This window comes from Leptopilina heterotoma, unplaced genomic scaffold (genome assembly GCF_015476425.1).
Source record: "Leptopilina heterotoma isolate Lh14 unplaced genomic scaffold, ASM1547642v1 Lhet_128, whole genome shotgun sequence".
In the NCBI taxonomy this organism is placed as follows: Eukaryota; Metazoa; Arthropoda; class Insecta; order Hymenoptera; family Figitidae; genus Leptopilina; species Leptopilina heterotoma.
In genome coordinates this window covers 271,894-294,238 of record NW_025110846.1, presented here as the reverse complement: position 1 = coordinate 294,238, position 22,345 = coordinate 271,894, and the positions used below count along the sequence as shown (strand labels likewise).

General features: G+C 25.0%; 1 protein-coding gene across 7 annotated transcripts; it reads right to left on the bottom strand.

The window, feature by feature from the left end:
* Positions 1-4,776: 4,776 nt before the first annotated feature.
* On the bottom strand, positions 4,777-22,048 carry LOC122512842 (microtubule-associated serine/threonine-protein kinase 3). Of its 7 annotated transcripts, none has more exons than XM_043628937.1 (22): positions 21,943-22,048; positions 19,722-19,920; positions 19,543-19,622; positions 19,096-19,198; positions 17,786-17,867; positions 17,360-17,462; positions 17,059-17,279; positions 16,908-16,983; positions 16,593-16,823; positions 16,185-16,416; positions 15,720-16,063; positions 15,355-15,527; positions 15,209-15,279; positions 14,776-15,003; positions 14,389-14,616; positions 13,636-14,170; positions 13,174-13,355; positions 12,883-13,103; positions 9,975-10,307; positions 9,598-9,663; positions 8,830-9,334; positions 4,777-6,215 (listed from the first exon to the last, which is right to left on the bottom strand). In XM_043628937.1, exons 2-22 carry the CDS (start codon positions 19,897-19,899, stop codon positions 5,422-5,424), a joined length of 4,986 nt encoding a protein of 1,661 aa, XP_043484872.1. In that variant the 5' UTR covers positions 19,900-19,920; positions 21,943-22,048; the 3' UTR covers positions 4,777-5,421. The 7 variants fall into 7 exon arrangements, with proteins under 7 accessions (XP_043484872.1, XP_043484871.1, XP_043484868.1 ...); XM_043628936.1 differs by lacking the exon at positions 21,943-22,048 and adding an exon at positions 21,483-21,726; XM_043628933.1 differs by lacking the exon at positions 21,943-22,048 and adding an exon at positions 21,402-21,726 and having other exon boundaries at positions 4,778-6,215.
* Between the last annotated feature and the right edge of the window lie 297 nt (positions 22,049-22,345).

The following is a 22,345-nucleotide window of genomic DNA, read 5'->3' as shown; positions in this document are numbered from 1 at the left end:
TATTATAAATTAGAAACTAATTAACAACTAATTAATAAAACTCGTATTACGATTTACGATTGTGATTGTTTACCATTGTTTACTATGACAGGGTTGGGAAGTTATAATGACAAAAAAGAAAGAGTCAGTGCAGCCAATCAATTTTCCCGAATTATTCGCCAATCGAATTGCAACGCGCGAAAATTAAAATTCGAATTTTCATTTATTTAATAAACTTAATAATTTTTTTAAAATAATAATCTGAACTACCTAATTAGAAACCTAATTAGGAAAGCTGTTTGCTTTTTTGTTTACTAACTTTTTAAATAATTCTCCTTTTTAAATGTTTTCAATTTCAAAATTTATTGATGTACTGAAAATCATTGAAAATAATTTAATTTTTGGCAAGATTTTTATTAAAATTCTTTAAAATAATTGAATTGTTTTGAACAATTTATTTCAATTTTCTTGAAAATAATAAAGTTTTTTAAAATATTTTTTACTGAAAATTTTAAAAGTAATTGAATTTTAAGAAGATTTTCTTTTAATTTTTTTAAATAATCGTGTTAAATTAAATTTAAAAAAAAAATTTGATTACAATTTTTAAAAATAATTGAAATTGTTAGAAAAATTTTATTTAAAATTGTATTAAAAATAATTGAATTCCTCCGAAACATTTTATTATTTACAAAAATAATTGAATTCTTAACAAGAATTTTATAATTCATAAAAATAATTGAATGCTTGACAAGAATTTTATCAGAATTGTTGAAAATAATTGAAATTTACAAAGAATTTTATCAAAAACTTTTGAGAACAATTGAGTTGTTTAGAAAAATTTTATTACAATTTTTAAAAATAATTGAAACTGTTAGAGAAATTTTATTAAAATTGAATTGAAAATAATTGAATTTATCAGAAGAATTTTATTATTTACAAAAATAATTGAATTCTTGACAAGAATTTTATCATTTATAAAAATAATTGAATTCTTGACAAGAATTTTATAATTTATAAAAATAATTGAATTCTTGACAAGAATTTTATCAGAATTGTTGAAAAGAATTGAATTTTTATTAAAACTTTTAAAAATAATTAAATTTTTATTAAAACTCTTGAAAATAATTGAATTAAAATAATATTTTTAAAAATAATTTTATTCTTTCGAGAAATTTTATTAAAATAGTATTTGAAATAATTGAATTTCTAAGGAGAATTTTATTATTTACAAAAGTAATTGAATCGTTTCGATGAATTTTATCAGAATTGTTGAAAATAATTAAATTTAAATAATACTTTTAAAAATAATATTGTATTCTTTCGAGAAATTTTATTAAAATTGTATTGAAAATAATTGAATTGCTCTAAAAAATATTATTATTTATGAGAATAATGAAATTCTTGCGAAAAATGTTATTAAAATTTTTGAATAATAATAGACAAGAATTTGCTAGTAAACTTAATAATTTTTAAAAATAATAATCTGAACTACCTAATTAGAAAAGGAGAATTTTAGAATTATTTATAAAACAAAAAATTGTATAATTAAATAAAAAAGTGTAAATTTTCATTAAATTCTCCCTAATTAAAATAATTAAAATAGATAAAAAAATTGATCATAAAATTGATATATATGGAAATAAATATTAATTTACTTATTTAGTATTTTCAATAATATTTTATTAAGAAACACGGGATTCATTCTATGTATATATTGCGCCAATTGAAAAATAATAAAGAACAAACGTTATTATGCTACCTATATTACTAAAAAATTTAATACATCTGGAACACATTTATTTTAAGAGAATATTTTAATCATTCGACAATATTATACGTATATCACTGAATCTGTCTTAATCTTCCTAAAATTTAAAAGAACAGTAGAATGCAGTACAATAACAAAAAATCAAAAATATTCTGAAAATCATTTAAAAAAAAAACATTTACTTATACAATTCAAGTTCATCACACACATTTTTTTCACAGGACTGTAGATTTCTTATTTATTATCATCATCATCTTCTTCTTAATAAAGCTATGGAAATTTTTTTTCTTCACCTTTTTGTAATATTTTCACAGAAAATTAAGTATTTTCGTATATTGGAATATTATACTAAACATTGTACACAATATTTGTTCGGATAAAAAACAAATCAAAATTTGACATTTATTTTCCTGTATTTTTAGCGCAGATATCTATAGGTAGTAGATTTATTTTCTACATTTGCGTTTTTTTTTACATTTTTCCACGTCAATTTTCTCCAAAATCTCAATAAGAGAAAAAGAAAATTTTGCGAAAAAACTAAAAAAACCACAAATAATGAAAATAAAAAGCTATTTTTAATACCGTTTGTATCAGCATTCTACAATTGAAACTACTTTATTTACTACTTTAATATTGAACCATTCCGTTCTTATTCAATTTTCAATCCTAAACTGCAAAATTGACGGAATGGCAAATAACAAAAAAAATTACTATTAACAATAGCACGCTTTTTTTTCTCATAATATATTTTTCTTTAAAGTTCTAAACATGTCGACGGAAATTTTTTTTTTCCAAGTTTAAATAAATTTTTGTGCAATTTTCAAACTGATTAAACTATTAGGGACAAAAAAATGTTTGTAAAAATTAATTTTGACAGATTTTATAAAATAAAATTTTTAAAAAAAAAATAGTCAAAAGTTGAGAACTTTAAATATATTTTCTCTTCACCTAAAACTGGTGAAGAGGAAACAAAATTTAAATTCTGTTAAACAGAAATTCATTCTGTTATAACAAAATTTTAACTCCTTAAATTCTTGAATGACACGCTTTAAACAATTTTATTCACATTTATATAACAAATTGATAAAATTATTTTCTCTGATCTAGAAAAAGTTGATAACAAATTTTAAATGTATACCAATTCTCACACAGCTTAATTCTTTTAGAGAAATTATTACTGATATTTATAAATTACTTAATATCAAATTATATACAACAATTTTTTTTTAACAATAATTATTCTCGTAAAAATATTATTTTCAACATTATAAGTAATTCAAATGTGTCTAAGTTTAAAATAATTGTTATCCTAGTCAAATATTTCTAACAAAAAAGGGATTTTTATCAAAAAAGGAATTATTTTCACGAAATTAAGTTAAAAAATATTAGTCACTGTTTGCAAATTTTAATGAAATAAATTTTTAATAACTATTTGAAAATGAAGTTCGTTTTTCTCTCACAATATTGTTTTAATTAAATAAAAAATGTTTTTATCTCTCAATATTGTTTTAATTAAATTAAAAATGTTGAGCCTCTCAGAAATTAATTAATTAATTAATAAATTAATTCCCTTTCAATTTGTCTCATTTCACTATGATACCTTTTTTATTAATTATAAACAACTTCTCTAATAAAGAATACAGCGACCAGCGCACTAACAAAATGCGTATAGAAAACACTTAAATTTAAAAAAAATTCTGATTATAATTGAACAAATATAATTAATTTCTATAAACCAGAGAATTGTGAATCATTCAAAATTTAAAGAGATTTTTTTTAATTATGCTAAATTAAAGAATCACATATTTTAATGAATATTCTTTCTCGTCACTATTCAATTATGTCATATGATTAGAAATTTAATCGTATTTACAATATTGAATAAGGGAAGAAAGAATCTTACAACTAATAATACATTAACAGGATAATGAACAATTTAATTGTGAAAACTTGTCAGTTAATGAAATTTTTCAAGAGAAAATAAAATATAAAAATGTTGAACTTAATTTTCGAATAATAAATTAAAAAAACAAATTCTGTCTAATTTACTATTTAATTATTGACTTAATATAAAAAAATAATTGATAAATTTACTATTTGATTATTAACTTCTCAACTTAATATTAATAATTCAATAATTATTAGTATTTAATAATTTCTCAATTATTAATTGAGAAAAAAATTAAATTAACTATTTTAATTGTTAACTTATTAATAATTAATAATTTCCCAATTATTAATTTATTATTTAATTATTAAATTAACATAACAATTAATTGATAAATTCTCAATTATAAGTTTAATATTATCAATTAACTGACAATCAATTACTGACAATTATTTTTAATTACTTATGGAGAATTAAAAAAAATATCATTTTAAGACTTTTGATACCAAAAATAATATAATAATTAAACAAGTTTTCACATTTTCAAATGAAAATTTTCCTGCATGTATTTAATTGAAAACATTTACATATTTACAGCGTAGAAATTCTACTTTTTTTTTTTGATACATTTCGTAGACATATCTACTTAATTATTATTTTTTTTTTCGTGAAACTTATGGAAATATTATTGTTACATCGACAGTTTATTATTTTATCGTGCACATAGAGATATATATCAATAATTGGCACTGAAAGCAGTTTCATAAAATTCGAAGGATCGATTCTTAATCTTTCAATTATAATCTCCATCGCTTTTCATTCAAGCATTTTAAGCTTCTGCATCAGTCCACATTTTTGATTATTTAAAATATATATTTAAAAATATTCCGGATTAACAGATCTTGGTTGATTTATTTATAAGGACAATCAATTAAATCTATTTCAGCTAATATTTCAAATTGTAGAAAATGTATAAAATATATATTTCATTTTTTTTCATGAATAAAAAGAATGAAAATTAATTTTTCTTATTTCACATTATAAATTTCTGATAAAAATTGATTATTGTTGTTAATTATAATAAAGATATAACGTAACAATTTATAATTATAAAAGTGTTATTTAAAGCAGCAAAATTTTAATCGATGATTTTTGGATCTTTAGAAAAATATATTTGTAAATATTTAAATTCAAATATAAACTTGAATTTATTTTATCACAAAATATTTTGCTAAAGACAATTTCGCTATTTTCTAAAAAAAAAAAACTTTTCATTTTTATCTTCGAATTTAATAATATTGTTGAAAATAAGAAAAAGTTTGATTATATTTTATTCCCTTTAATTCGAATTAGATTCGGACTGTTATTCGAAATAAAAGCTGAAATGAATTAATTTTCTTTTCGTACGAGATGAATTTAAAAAAAAACTGAAATTCCCTAAAACAACTAAATTTGAAAACTAAATATTTTTCCACATATTTCTTTTAATTAAGAATGTATACACATTTTTTTAAATATTATTTTTCGTCAATTAAATTAAATTATCTCGAAATTTCGAAACGTGAATAACTTAAATTTCAATTTCCCAGTTCTCGTACTTTTTTTCATTTAATACAAAGAGCATTTTTTTTTTCTTGAATGTTTTGACTAGAGATTATTAACAAAATCAAAAATTAATTTTGTATTGAAACTGTGTAAATACGCGGATCCAAAATAAATGATAAAAATATAATTACAAATTTAAAAAAAAGAATTTTAAAGAAAGCAAAAAAAATTCAATTGGAAATTATTTGTTTTTCTTGTTTTCTCCCGAATCCTGTTTCATTTTATCATGTGAAGTGAGGCCGAAACTTAAACCTTCAAATTTATAACGTTTTAAAATTTTCCTACACTCTGGACTCGATTCTACAATATTTTTATTAAAAGCTGATGATGACGACGTACCTGACGAAGTTGAAGAAGTGGCGATATTCTTATCGGATTTCGTTAAAACTTCCTCATCTTTTTTCTTTACGATCGATGTTGATTCATCAGGCAGGATTTCTTCCTTAATGGTTTTCTGTCGATTCGAATTATTTTCATTATCATCTTTCGTTGATTCCTGTAATTGTTCATTTGCCATGCTTTCGCAAATTTCACCAACTTTCGATGAATAATCATCGGTTTTTGTACCGGTGGGTGAATCTTTTTCCTCAGCTATTCTTGGAAGTTGTGTACTTCCACAGGAATTCGATATTACAACATTGCCAATATTTATCGATATTCCGTGTGTTAATTTTGTATAATCGGCTGTCACTTTTTGCTCACACGCTGCCTTTTTATCAGTCTTAGATTCATTACTTTCTTTTGTTATATCACTCACGTCTTCAGTGGCTGTATTGGACGTTTGCGCAATAGTTACACGAGGATTTACTTTAACTACAGTATTTGCTAATGGTGAGATCGACGTTTTATTCTCCGCCGAACGTGGATGAAGCCGATCAGGACTCAGTGCACGTCTCAATAGCGGTGAACCGGGTTCTGCCGATTTCGGTCGATTGAAACTTTTCTTCTGATTGTTCGGCGTTGACATTGACACCCCTGAATGGCACAAATAGTATTATTTCGAGAAAACAACATTTTTTTTTAATATAAAAAATTTCGAAAATGAAAGAATTCATCAAATAATTTTAATACAAAGAGAATTTATAATTAAACGCAAAGAGAGGAAAGAAGAAGCATCTTGCAAATATGAGCACATTGTTAAGATCATTGTTTAATATAAATTTAATATTATTTCAAAATTTTAAATGCAATTCTTTGAAAGAATTCAATTATCTTAATAAATATCAAAATTCCTTCAAGAAATTCAATTATTTTCAGGAATTTTAATCAAATTCTTTGCAAAATTCAATTATTTTCATAAATAACAAAAGTTGATCACAAGAATTCAATTATTTACAAAAGTAATAAAATTATTCGGAGAAATTCAATTATTTTCAAAAATAACAAAATTCTTCGCCAAAATTCAATTATTTTCCATATTTTTCTAAAAATTCTCGTCAAGATTTCAATTATCTTTATAAAAAGCAAAATTATTATTTGAAATTCAATTATTTTCAAAAATTTGTCTCAATTCAATGATTTTCAATATTTACTATTTTAATATTATTTTCCGAAAGAATTAAGCTTTTTAAAAAAAATTTTATTAACATTCTAGGTAAATATTCAATTATTTTCATAAATACTTAAAATTTCACACGAATTCAAATATTTAAAAGAGAATTGACAATTCTATAGCAAAAAATCAATTATTTAAAAATATTTTATAAAATTCTTCGCAATAATTCAATTATTTTCATAAGTAACAATATTCATCACAAGAATCCAATTATTTTCAAAAGTAATAAAATTATTCACAGAAATTCAATTATTTTCAAAAGTTATAAAAATCTTTACGGAAATTCAATTATTTACAAAATTTTTTTTTTAATTCTTGTCAAGATTTCAATTATCTTTATAAATAGCAAAATTCTTCTTTGAAAATCAATTAGGTATGTAATTTCAAAAATTTTAATAAAATTCTTGTCAAAATTTCAATTATTTTCAAAAATATTTTTTAAATTCTTGTCAAGATTTCAATTATCTTTATAAATAACAAAATTCTTCTTTGAAATTCAATTATTTTCAAAACTTCGTCTCAATTCAATTTTCAATATCGTCAATTTTAATAAAATTTCACGAAAGAATTCAGTTAATTAAAAAAAAATTTGATAAAATTGTACGCAAACATTCAATTTTTTTTTTTAATAATTTAAAAGTTCACAGAAATTCAATTATTTAAAAAAGAATTCACAAATTTTTCGGAAAAATCAATTATAAAAAAAATTTTATAAAATTCTTCGAAAGAATTCAATTACCTACCTTGATAAATATCAAAATTCCTTCTAAAAATTCAATTATTTTCAGTAAATTTAATAAAATTCTTGGCAATAATTCAATTATTTTTATAAATAATGAAATTTTTTACATTGATCCATTTATTTTCATAATAAATTATATTAAAACTCATTGCAGAATTTCAATTATTTTTAATCAAATTTAAATCAAATTTCTCTGAAAATGTAATTATTCTTAAAAATTTTATTGAAATTCATCAAAAGAATTCAATCATTTAAAAATTTGTCGATAAAATTCTTGATGAGAATTCAATTTTGAGAAACATTCAATTATTCAATAAATTATTTACTTTTTTAATTAAATAATTGAATTCCGTAGAATTTTCTAATAAAAAGTTATTCAAAATTTAATTTCTGTTAAAATTATAGATGATAATTGGAAATTCAAAGCATGACAGCAAGAATTTGTAGAAATATTTAATTTTGAAAATGTTTCAAATCAGAATCTTTAGAAATCTTAATTTTTCATACTTTTAACTAACAATTCTGTAAAATTAATTTTTTTGAACTAGTTTAACTGATTTTCTTTGCAATTATTTCAAGTTTTTATTTTCCAATGTATATTTAATTAATGAATTTCCGAATAATCGAAATTTCATAAAATTGAATTTTGAACAAATAGATATGAAAATTCTCAAAGAACTTTTTTAAAAATTATTAAAAATAATTGATTTAAAGAAGAATTATAGTTAATAATTCTTAAAAATAATAATTGAGGTGAAATAATGAAAATAATTTTGAAGAAGTTACAGTAACAATATTCTTATAATATAAAATAATTATTTTATCACTCGGTCATCTTTAATTATTATAAAACATGAAGAAATTGATTGCTCTGAGTCGAAGACTCAGAGTGATCGATATCTTCATGTTTTATAATGATATTCTTATAAGTTATTGAATGTCAAAAGGTTTAAATTCGAAATTTCTTCGCGACGCGTTACAAATTGAAAACTAATTTTCGAGACAAAATTATGAAAAAAGGAATAATTCAAAAAAAGAATGCAACAAAAAGAAAAATCTTTGATTGAGTAAATTTTACAAGGCTTTTATACGGTATTTATCTTTATTTTTTGGAAAACGTTTCAATGCCTTTTAGCAACCTCATCAGGTAAAAAAAATAAAAAATAAATAATAAATAATAAATAATAAATAATAAATAATAAATAATAAATAATAAATAGTAAATAATAAATAATAAATAATAAATAATAAATAATAATAAAAATCTTTTTTTGAAATAGAAAGATTTATACCTGGACTGTAAGACTGGGTCGTATTGGAGCTGCCTGGCTGATGTCCAGTGGGGAATGTCAAAGGGCTTGGACTTCTAGTCGGACTAGCGGGAATTGGTGATGGACTAGGAGTTCTTGCCAATGGCGATAATGGTATATGTCCTACCGATTTTCTTCTATTTGGCGAATGAATATTCTTAGCAGCAGTATGAAGTTTATGTTTCAATCCATGCAAAGTACTTGGTCGCTGATAATGTGATTGATTCGATAAATTTGACATATTTCCAATGGAACTACTCGAAGCTGGAGATGATGAATTTGGACTTGAACATGGACTTGATGTTCCAGCCGAATGATATGATTCCGAATTAGGACGGTTAGTCGATGAGGACGGATTACATGTTGCCTTTGATGATCCACCATAATACACAAATGCATCTTGCTGCTGAGCTGGAAGAGATCGTGTAAACGATTGAAATGATCGACTAGCTGATACCATTGAAGGTGAACACATTCCCACAGCCATCTGGAAAATTGAAAATTTCTTCATTATCTTGGAGATTTTTTTTTTACTCTATTTACTTACTATTATTAATTTGAACTAGAAGAAAATATATTTACATTATATTTCAGTGTATGTGTTTAATTTGTTTAATGTAAAATTCAAAAGCGTGTGAGTGCAAAAGCAATAACACACAAAAAATGTTCTTTCTTTTTTTCTTTCTTCTTCGAGCAATAATTAATCAGATAAAAATCAAGGCAAATAAAATGTGACGAGAAAAATCATACCATAAGTGGAGGTTTGCTGTCACTGGGTAGAATGGGTGCTGACAAAGGACAACTGATACTTAATGGCTGCAATAAAAGATAAAAATGCGCTTAGCATGGCTAAGGTATAAGTGTCATGTATCATGATTCACAATTCTGTTTTTTTGAAAAAAGGGAAAAACATGTTTCATTGATAATACTACAAGTGTTGTGCTTTTTTACAACGTGCAAATTCAATCAAAAAAAAAAAAAAAAAATAGATGAAACTGTGAAAATTTAATTAAAATCTTTCTTATCGAAAGTTAATAAAGGTCTGAAATTCTGAATTGAATGTATCAGTGCTGACAATATTAAATTTTGCTTTTTTTGGAAAAAGTTTCCTATTTTCTTTTACATGCCTGTTGCATTTCGACGCTCGCACGCTTTGAGCTGATTCTCCTAAATAGTGACGTTTTCCGTTTCTTCTCCGAATGATCGCGCTTCTGCTTTCGTTGTTTGTGTAAAGTTTTCCGCGCCATTTTACTCTGTTGCAATTCTCGTCGACGACCACCAGTTTTAATACTCGTATTTTCCAGTGGTGTGCTACGTAATGTTATGTGATCGCCACCACTTAACATTAGTTGCAAAACTTGAGTGTGATAGAGACCCTGTACTGGTTCACCATTTATGTGAGTTATCAAATCGCCAGGTCTTAATCCGGCTTCAAAAGCGGGACTGTGTTGATCCACTGCCTATATAATTAGAAGTGATAATTAGAAATCATATTTAATAATATTTGCTGTTTGTTAAAAACTGTTTAATAATTACATTTTGCAATAAAAGATCAAAATACAGACTTCGTACTCGATCATTAATTTTAATAAAGTAGCAAAAAGTAGTTTAAACTTTAAAAACAGAAAAAAGTAGTAAAAAAGTAGCTATCGAAAAATGAAACTTGACTGAATTTTATATAATATTTAAATGAATTATATTTTCTTAATTACATTCAAAAATAGAATAATTCTTTTAAAATAAAAATTTAAATACTTATTTATTTTGTCTACAGGAATTAAAATATTTTAAATGATTTCAATGTAGGTAACGCATTTTTGAAATTTAACTATTTCTAAAAATTACAAAAGTAATTCTCTCAAAATTCAATCATTTTTTTAGTTGAAATTTATGAATAAAATTATTCAAAACTTTAATCATTTATTTTATTTAATTCCAAATCAATTCTTATTAGAAAGTTCTACGAGAATTCAATTATTTAAATACAAAATTTAATTTATTGAATAATGGAATGTTTCTTAAATTTGAATTCGTATAAAGAACTTTATCAATATTTTTTAAAATAATAGAATTTTTGCGAAGAATTGCATTAAAATTTTTGATAATAATTAAACTCATGCAAAAAATGTAATTAAAAATGAAATGAAAATAATTATATATTACACTCTCAGAAATAAATTATATGAAATTTCTTTAAATAATTGAATTTTTTCGAAGAATTTTATTCAAATTTTTAAGAATAATTGCTTCTTTAGTGGAATTAATTTAAAATTATATTAAAAATAATTGAAATTCTGCGATAAGTTTTATTATTTATGAAAAGAATTCAATTTTAGTCATCAAACTTTAATAAAGTTTTTAAAATAATTGCATTCTTGAGAAGAATTTTAAAAAATCTTTTTAAAGAAAGGATTTTTTCCAAAAAATTTTATAAAAATTGTGTTTTAAATAATTGAATTTCTTTGAAAATTGTATGTTATTTATGAAAATAATTAAATTCTATCAAAAAATTTTATTAAAATTATATTGAAAACAATTCAATTATTATAAAGAACCATATTATTAAAATTTGTTAAAATATTAAATTCTTTCAATGAATTTTATTAAAATTTTTAAGAATAGTTGCATTTTTCGCGGAATTTATTTAAAATTGTATTAAAAATAATTGAAATCCTGCAATGAGTTTTAATATTTATAAAAATAATTGAATTCTTGCAAAGAATTTTATTAAGATTCCTGAAAATAATTGAATTTCTGGAAAGAATTTTATAGATTTTTTTTAAATAACTGAATTCTTTTGTGAAATTTTATTAAATTTATCGATATTAAAAATAATTGAATTGAGACAAATTTTTTAGAATAATTGCAATTTTGACAATAATTATATGTATTAAAATTTTTGAAAATAATTGAATTTTGAAAAAGAATTTTACTATTTATAAAGAATATTGAAATCTTGACAAGAATTTTTAAAATGTTTTTGAAAATAATTGAATTCTTGCAACGATTATTATTAAAATTATAAAAAATAATTGAATTCCTGAGAAGAATTTTATTATTTATAAAAATAATTGAATTCTTGTGATGAATTTGATAAAAATCTATTTAAATAATTGTTTTTTTTTCGAAAAATATAATAAAAATTCTGTTTTAAATAATTGAATTCCTGGGAAAATTTCATTATTTATGAAAATAATTGAAATTTTTTTGATGAATTTGATAAAAATCTATTCAAATAATTGAATTTCTGGGAAAATTTTATTATTTATGAAAATAATTGAATTTTTGTGATAAATTTGATAAAAATCTATTTAAATAATTGATTTTTTTCGAAAAATATAAGGAAAATTCTGTTTTAAATAATTGAATTCCTGGGAAAATTTTATTATTTATGAAAATAATTGAATTCCTAAGAAGAATTTTATAAAAATTTTTTTTAAATTATTCAATTCTTTTGCGAAATTGTTTATTGAAATAGTATAATAATCATTGAATTACGAAAAATTTGTCAAAATAATTGAATCGTTTTAAAGAATTTTATTAAAATTATATTGAATTTTTTCCACTAACTTTATTAAAATTTTTTTAAATAATTTTGTTATTTCAACTGTTACCAAAGTTTAAAGAAGTGTAAATTCTCAAGCATGGAAAAAAGTACTTTTTAGTGTAACAAATAAAAAAAAAGTATCAAAATAGTATCAAATCGTAAAAAAATAGCAAATAGTATGTTTTAGTAGAGGAATAACTGTACTCGACGTACTTAATGTTAAGAATAAAGAAAGCGCCAATAAGTTGTATTTGTTTGTATTGGGATTGATGGAAAGTACTAAATTATTATAGAATGTAAATTATGAGTGTTGGCATGTATCTCATTTGTAGAGCGTAACTGCTCAAAACAAATAAATTATATTATATTATTTAGTAGAGGAATGCGATGCCTGAAAATACGATTTTTTCTCTAATTTGGCCTTTTACTACAAAAATTAATGTTTCCTAATATTTCTTAGTATTAAGAATAAATAAAAATTTCCGTACCATGACTAAATGATGCATTGTGTAAAAGTCACTGTCGCCGTAATAAACTCTAATCGTATGAACCGTGAATCCAAATCCGCGAGGACCCCTTCGAATAATTGTTGGTGGTTTTAGACTTGTTACCAAAGGACTTAATTCCCGACAAGGCGATGTATCCCTAGACGAGGCAGTCGATGATCCTCCTGGTGATTCGATTGCTTGACCTGTCCCTGAAGCTTCATCTGAATTATTATTTATATAAAACTACAAATACAAAAAGAAAGGAAATTTACCGAAAATAAAGACACTTACAAGAAAAGTCAGTGGCTGGAATAACCAGAGATAATCCACTAGTCGAGGCTGATTTAATCACAGAACGAGATTTTTGTTTCCCACTTGGTAGAAGTGGCAGTGGTGTAAACGATTCAAATGAGTCAGTACTTGAATTATTCTTTTCCTCAGTTGACGCTCTATGCGCTGCTGCTAAATCCAATCTAAAAAAAAGCAAAGAGAAATTTAAATAAAAATTTCCAATTATTGATTTTTCATACATTTGAGAATGATTCTATGAGAGAAATTAAAGAGGCAAAAAATGAAAGTGTAAAATAAAAATTCATGATTGAAATAAAAAAATGTTCAAAAACATGCATGAATAAAAATAACTTTTATAAATCGAATTTTGTAAAAAAATTAATCAGAAACAAAAATAAAAAGATTGAATTTTGACAAAATTTTTGAAACACAAAATAATTTGATCAATGTCAAATGACTCACATTTCATCACCATGAATGGAAATACTGAACCTGGGTAACTTATCCCGGGAATGTATGTGGCGTTTTCTTTGGATCTGTGGACTAATATCATCGGATTCCGTTTGCGATGATTCGGGCGTACTGAGGCAAATAGTTCCACTCGTTCCCTCACTCTTAACAATCGTTAATTGCGAATCGCCAGAAGATATTGTAGCCGGACTTGTAAATGAATTATCGGACTTTTCAGTTTTCGCCAAAGGACTGCTTTTCAATGGTGGTGTTTTCTCGAGATTTTGAATTTTATCGATGAGTTTCGATGGCGGTGAGACCGAGACTGCTGATGAACTTGGCGACAATTGCGCCATCATTCTCTCTAATTCCTTGGAAAATAATTGCTTTTTCGTGTAATCTAATTCAGACTCGTTTGCAAGGGGTGGACGAGTTTGGGAAATTTTACGAGACTGTGGCGAATAGGAGGAAAATGAACCAAACAATGGGGAATCATCAGTGTCGTCAGTGTCCTCACCAATATCGTGATTATAACGATCGACTCGGGCTGGAAAATAATTTCTCAATTAAAAAAAAATATTTTAGAGAAAAATTCTTATAAAAAAATTAAAAAATTCATTTCTATTAAATAAAATTTAAAAATTCATTTCTCTTAAATAAAATTAAACAAAAATTCAAGAATTAAACAAAATAGAATAAAAATTTTGAATAATAAAAGTTATATCCACAATATCCACAAGTTTTAGAAAAAAGGAAGAGTTTTACAGTCAAAATAACTGGTGTCGTCGTCATTCAACAATTGAGGGACAAATTCGGCTTTCTGTCGTAGAAGACTGTTCCAATCGACGCCATAAAAATATGGATGATCCTTCACTTCGTGTGAACCTCCAGTTCCTAAACGATCTCGAGGACTTTGTTGCAATAAAACGGTGATAATATCTTTCGCTTCCGGTTGCACTGACCAATCTTCCTCGGCAGGCCATTCGATGTCATCTTTCAAAGAAAAATTCGTTCGTTACTTCGGTGCAAAATACGTTATTATATCAAAAAATTATGATTCTATACTTTTGCTACACTTTTTTTTCTATTTTTTCTTTTGTAGCTATTTTTGAAATTCAAAAATATCTATTAGTCAGCAAATGAAAAAATTACCATTGACAGTGTGCGCAAATAGTTCTTCGGGTGTTTCACCAAAAAATGGTACACAACCGATAAGAAATTCGTAGAGAATAATTCCCATGGACCACCAGTCCACGGGCTTTCCGTATCCTTGGCGTAAAATTACTTCCGGCGCAATATACTCAGGGGTACCAAACACTTGCTTATCAGAAAACTGCCTGGTATCTCTATCCAAATATCCCTCGTACAAATTCGTTGCCACTTGAATAGAAAATATTACGTTAAATTCGATAATAGTAATAGTACAGAGTTGCCACACAAATTTAATTTTGTTTTTCCCTGATTTTCAGACAAAATTTTGACTTTTTCCCTGATTTCCCTGACCTGTGGCAACCTTGTAGTAATAATAAATTTTTTTATTTTTAATAATTTGTAATGAAAATTGTTTCATGTACAGAATACTTACAGGACATAAGACCCATTTTACTAAGGCCAAAATCTGTGAGTTTAATATGACCCAAAGCAGTGATGAGCAAACTGGAAACAAATGAATAATTTTCATGACACGAATCGATTAATTTTACAAATTAATTGAATTTTCTGAACACTCACTTATCTGGTTTTAAATCACGGTGAACGATACCGTAACTGTGTAAGTACTCGACAGCTAAAACTGTCTCCGCGAAGTAAAATCTGGCCATATCGGGAGGCAGTGGGCCTATGATTTTCAAAAGATTGGCACAATCACCACCCTCAACGTATTCCATAACTAAACACAAATGTTTCTGAAAAGAAAATTATTATATGAAGAAAATTAATATTTTCATCTTTAGATTAATTTTTAACAATTTTGACGTTTCTAGTGAACACTTCTCGTTTCGAATAACAAATTTCGAAAACAAAATAAAAAGTGTTTCTGACTTGAAAAAATCAAAATCGAATCATTAATAAAAGCAAAAACTGAGAATCGAAAATACCTTTGTTTCAAAACTGCAATACATAGAAACTACAAAAGGGTTGTCCGTGAAGCTCATTATATCGCGTTCAGCAAAAACTTGTTCTACTTGATTTCTCAGCATAAGATTATTTTTATTAATCTTCTTCATGGCGAATCGCTGTTTCGTGGATTTTTCCTTAACCAAATAAACCGCGCCATAAGCACCATTGCTGATATGTTTTAAAACTTCGTAATCACTTTCGCTTGGAATCTTTTGCGATCTAATATTATCATCTTCCTTGTTGGGACTCGAAGATGTTAATTGTAAATTACTATCACTCGAACTCGCCGAGTCCTCTAATTTGTTCAAATCTTCTTGTAATTCTAAAATGAGGGAGAAAATTTGCTTTCATTTACTACCATTGTTATATTTACAATTATAATACTGCCAATTTAATCCTATCAAATATTGAGTACTAAATAAATATTAAATTTTTACACAAACCTGAAATTGGATCCCTATTCAAAGATAATTTATTAATGATGTATTGGGGGATATCAGTCTTAATTCCTGCATTAAATTTAGCTTGCCCTTCGGCCTGTTCGAGTAAATGATAAAATTCTTCAGGATCGAATTCGAGGCATTCTAAAAGTCTAGCAGGTCGGGATATTATTAAAAGAAGCTTCTTTATTAATCCAGTTAAACGTGCTGCTGCTTCTAAAGACTTGTCCTTCGTCTGAAATTTAGTATTCTTATTAGTACTTTATTATTATTTATTAATCTACTTAATTATTAACTAGATGTTAACTTACTTAACCCCTTAAGGTCCATGGAAAAGATTTGACGGACTTTTTGCAATCGGCACTTAAAGGGTTAATTATTAACTAATTAAATTTTAATAAAAATACAAACCTCCATTAGTAAGTGTTCTAAATTCTCGCTCATCTCATAAAAGTACCTTGTTGTCACTAATTTCTCCTGAGCCTTCTGTAAACAATCTCTCGCCATTTCGATGACCTGATGATGAACAAATCTCAAAATTGGCAGAGAATCTGGTGTCATTTGCGAAACAACTTCATATTCATCAATCTCCTTATTCTCGTTGATAAAGTTGGTTAAACGCTCTTCCATTTGTTGCGTTGCCTATAATAAAATATTTCGTAGATTTTTTCATAAAGTTGTTTAAAAATACCTTTTTAGTTTTTACGAGATTAAAAGAAAACTCACCTTTGGAAATCGTTCCTTGTAAAGTGTGTTCATCATAACAATTTCATTATCCATTACTGGCGAACGACTCGGAGAACTGTAAAAGTGTCAAAAATTTAGAAAAAATTTAAAAAAATATCTTGTGCGTAAAAAATAGTTTCTACAAACAGACCTTAAACTTCGAGATCGGGGACGATGCAACGGTGACATTCGACCCTCTTCATCGAGACTTGCTCCGTTTCCGGGAATACCGGAAAAATTCGTACCTGGAAATCCAGGATGTGACGAACATGGTGTTCCAGGTTTGGAAAAATGACAAGAAAGCATTCGCAATTCATCTTTTGTTGGTATATTTGGTAATTGATGGAGACGTTCTTGACTAGAACACTGTGACTGTAAAATCGCGACAAAAAATTAAAATTTTAATTTTAATCAATAAATTGAATTATTGAAATAAAATCAAAAATATTTACCGAAACATTACTAGAACCAGGAGTTGTTCCATAACCACTCGATGGTAAACTTGCCACAGACCATCGTCTTCCATCTGCCGAACCTGAAGCGGCTCCTCCAATTCTATTTAAAAAAAAAATACAAACATCCATTAATTGATTTGTCGAAAAAGAAAAAAAGAAATTGAGACATTTTAGTTACCAACCTCCAATGACACATATTTATATTTCTTTACTATTCTTAGAGTACTAAATAAAAGTCATATTAATCATTGTAAAATATATCTCACAGTATTTTATTATTGATTAAAAGACAGCCAAAAATATAAAGTTACTGTGTTTAGAATTGTCGTCATCGTCATATTATTTCAAACTTTTCACTTCTTCTTCTTTTTCTTCTTTCTTCATTTTTAATAAATAAAAATTTAATTAGGCAAAAATAGATACCTTTTTATTGGAGCAAAAGCAAAATGTGGACTGGATGACATCCTAGGACTCTCTAAAGGACTGCCTACAATCGGAACGAAAGCTATATTTGTGAAAAAAACAAACAAACAAACAAAGGAAAAATTAATTCATTATTAGTGCAAATTAAAAATCTTCAACAGAAGCAAAATGAAAATATATTTGAAAAGTCGATTTTAAAGCAGAAATCTAAGAAAGGTGTTTATAATCAAAAGCTTTTTTTTAATTAGAAAAATTGTGTAAATTAGGAAATAGCTATAAGCTCGGGTTTTTTTGTAGATAAAATAAAGAAATAAAATTTCGACAATTTTCTAAAGTTGTTTTTCGATACTAATAGTGGTATTCTAAAAATATTTTTCTATGAAGGTGTCAAATACTTTAAGCTTTGAATAAAATTATACCTATAGGATTAAGTATCACATTTGTGTCAGTTTTCAATTTAGGAACTTTATGATCAACAGAAACCAAAATAGTTACTAAACAAAATTTTTTCCTTTTTTTTTCTTTTGCTACTTTTCTAGAAATTAATTAATTTTTTCTTTTCTAGAAATTAATTAATCAATAAGTTATTAAATTAATTTCAGTAGAAAATTATAATTTAAAACCTGAATTGGATTAGAATGAAAAACATATTTATAAAAATCTAAAAGTTGGACGCAAAAAAAAAGAAAAAATAGTGTTATACATGACAAATTATGCCACGAGGGGGTAATATACACTGCTCTATGATGTACAATCGATTAATACACCGGCACTAAGTATATAGTTTAATTAAGAATAATTAAATACATATTTAAGTTGGCAGAGATAATGAGTTTATTATTTAACGTCGTAAAAACAAGTTTCTATTTTTTTCTTGGCTTTAATTAAAATTAATTTTTTCCAAATAGACCAAAACAAATTATTGCATCGAGAGAAAAAAATCAATAATTACTTTCGTTGATAGAAAGACAATTAACATACAACGAAACAATTGTTAAAACTTGTTACCTGCTTGTAAAAGCAATAATCAAATAAATTGATAATCAATATTAAAACATCAATTACGACAAACTCTCATATCATTGAAGAATTACATGAACTCAATAATTAAATTGTAATAACAAAATATTCTAATAATGTAAAAACCAATAGAATTTATCAGCTGAATAAAAGTGTTACTTAAGATTAAGGACAAAAACAGTTAATTAAATATTTTTTCAACTAAGTAAATATTTTTTCGGGAAAAATACCTATAGGAAATCCTCTCCAGGTAAAAATACCTGAATAGATATTATCCAAATAGATATTACCTGATAATGGTGAATTGCATCGTGGCAAAGTGGGAGAAGTTGTCGAAATGAAAGACTTTCGATGCGCTGCCTTCACGATACGTCGAGGAATATTAAAATCCCGCTGAAAAATATAATTATTTTTGTTAAAATTATTGAAACTTTAATGTTTTAATATTACATGAATGATGAATTTAATAATTTTCTTCCATGGACAAAATCTAATATTAGATTTAGGATCAAGAGCACGCTGTCTTGCTGCCAATATACAATTTTCAAGTTCAAATTTATTTTTGACATATTTTTTTATTTTAAAGAAGCATTTCTCAATATTATAATATCTTTCTGTAAAAACGTTTATTTTTCATAAATTTATTTTCTATTTATTGTCGAATTACAATAAATAGAAAAAATAAATTTATGAAAAATAATTTTTACTAAAATAAAAACGAAAATTTATATACTAACCATATGAACAGATAGTGAAGGCGCTGATTTTCCGATCATAGAATTTCTCATTCGCACCAAATTCGATATTTCTCCACTAACTAAAATTATTGAAATTATTTATTAACATTGTGCACAGAATATAAATGAAAAAATAATGTAAAAAAAAAGATTTTTTTGAAAATATTTTTTAAATTCACCTGGACGAACAGGAGCTTCTTTGCTTTCGACCTTTGGTGGCAAAGGTCGTCGAGTAGCCTCTGTTTCTGCCTTTGGAGTAGCATCTTCTGATTCAACTTGATCAAAAACAAGTACTCGTGCTGGATTGTTATGTGAGCGTAGGCGGGGTCTACTTGGTCTATTCCTTGCTTGATCCATTGTGTTTACTTAATTTTCTTTCTAAACAATAAAAGATTCGTCATATTCAGATAAAAGACAGTAACATTTTTTAATAATTCACAATTAAAAGCAGTAATTACATATTACGGTTTGAATATTAAGAAATATTAAGATTAATAATTTATTAATAATTAATTATTAATAATCAATAAGAAAATAATTATTTATTTATTCAACAAAATATTAAATTCTCTCTGAATTTCTCAATTCATGACTAATTAATTATTCTCATCTCTCGAGAATTTGGAAATAAGTCACGTGCAAGTAAAAGAAATATATGTAAAAGCAAATATTGACTTAAAAATCATTAGCTAACCATTTTTAGAATCACAATAAAACTGTATTTATTAAAAATTTCTCAATTTCATTAATTTTTGAATTTTATTTTGACTTTTGAATTTTCTTTTGAAATTTTAATTTTATTATCTCCAGTTGTCGATTTTATTTTGTTCACTATATTGATTCACTTTAAGCAATTAATTTTTCTCCCAAAACGTTCTTATTTAAATTAAATAAAATGTTTGTTTTCTGATACAGCGTGAGTATTTTTTATTCCAAAATAACATAAGTGTTACGTAGCTGAAATTCCTTTAAGCATATGTAAGGATAAAAGTGAATCATAAAACAACCCAGGGGGTCAAGAGTTTATGTGACTAAAAATGGAACAATGATTCGGAAAAAGAAAAACGAACTAAAATAAACAATTTCTAGTGTACATAAACAAAATTTATAACATTATTTATTATCAACAAATTATCAAATGAAAAATTTAATTTACCAAAGCAATTGGCTTTAGACAGAAAAAGTTTCATGTGCATGAATAAATAAACTGTTTTATTAGGATACTTTAAAATCATATCACACAGTGTTATTACAATTGAATTAACTCATTAATATTCAGTCACAATAATATAAAAAAATTACCAAATGGAAATTACTCTTGTCAAAAATAAAATTAAAAAGCAATTAACGTAATCAATAAAACAGAAATTAAGTCAACAAATCTAAAAAGAAATAACCGAAATTACACACAAAAAAAAAGTTCCATAAATAAAAATAAAATTTCCAAATACAATTCTAATCAATTCAGTGAATCAGATTGAAGTCTACAAAATGACATTTAAATTTTATTACATGTTATGAAAGCAAAACCAATATTCCATAGTTAGAAATTTTTCGGTATTTAGCAATTTCGAAATGATAAAAAAATATATTGCCAATGATTCAAAAATTCATCAATCCTAGTCGTACATTCTAGTGAAGGTCACGTTTGTCAAAATGTCAAAAAATTAAAACACAAATAAAAATTTAAAAATTGACTACAATAACCGGAATTGATTTATTCTTTTGTTTTCAGAGAAATACAATTTTTTTCCATTACAATTAACAAGTTGATGATATAGAAATTTAACTACTTACTATGTTCTCGTGTTTGTTAGTATGTTTTGATTTTTAAAGCATTAAATGGTATAAATTAATACCTGATAAATTTTGCAGAAATATATTTTATGGACAAGGGGAAATATCAAAGACAGGAGATCCAAACGGCACTAAGCGCGCACCTTGACAAATAGAACGGATGGAAATTCAGCAAAAAGAAATTGTATTACAACTCTGAAATCCATCCTGATAGATGAGCGTTGCCAGAAACCACTGGATTAGGGTTCTTTGAAACTACAATTTCATTTTTATGAAGTGGAGGGAAATTATAATTACGAAACGCGAGGCGACCATGAATTCTGAGTCATGACGGACACCGACACAAACACACTTTCAATTCAACCAACACCCAAGTAAAAATGTACGTATATGTATATACAAATACAATACAATGAAACGAACGCCAGTTCGCCATCTAGGAACCATATTAAAGAGAATCTGTCATAAATATTCCCACATATTCCCTAGAATGTCATTCAAGAAAAAATGGATAAAATCATTAATCTTTTATTCTATTTTTTGATTTATTATTATTATTTAATGCAATTTAATATGTTTATTCATTTATAATAAAAGACGTACCTTGACATTTAATCGTGACATTTAATTTTGATATTCGATTTTATAACTTCATTTTCGGGGTGCAGAGAGGCAAATTAATCAATAGAATATTATTTTTGTTTCCTAGAAAGTAAACACGAGTTTTTAATAAACAAATTTAATTAAATTTTCAATTTTTGAAATTAAATTCTAAATAATAAATTTTAAAAACGTGGAATGTTGTAAATGTTGTAAAAAAAGCGTTTAAAAGAGTTTAAAATAAGTCCTAAAGGATTCTCTTGTTTATCAACAAATGATTTATAGAATAAAATTAAAACCGAATTGAACCGAATTTAATTCAGTACTGACAAGTACTCATGTTAGAAATTAATTAAAATACATTTGTTCTACAAATTTGATTACCAAAATCATACCAAAACTGGAA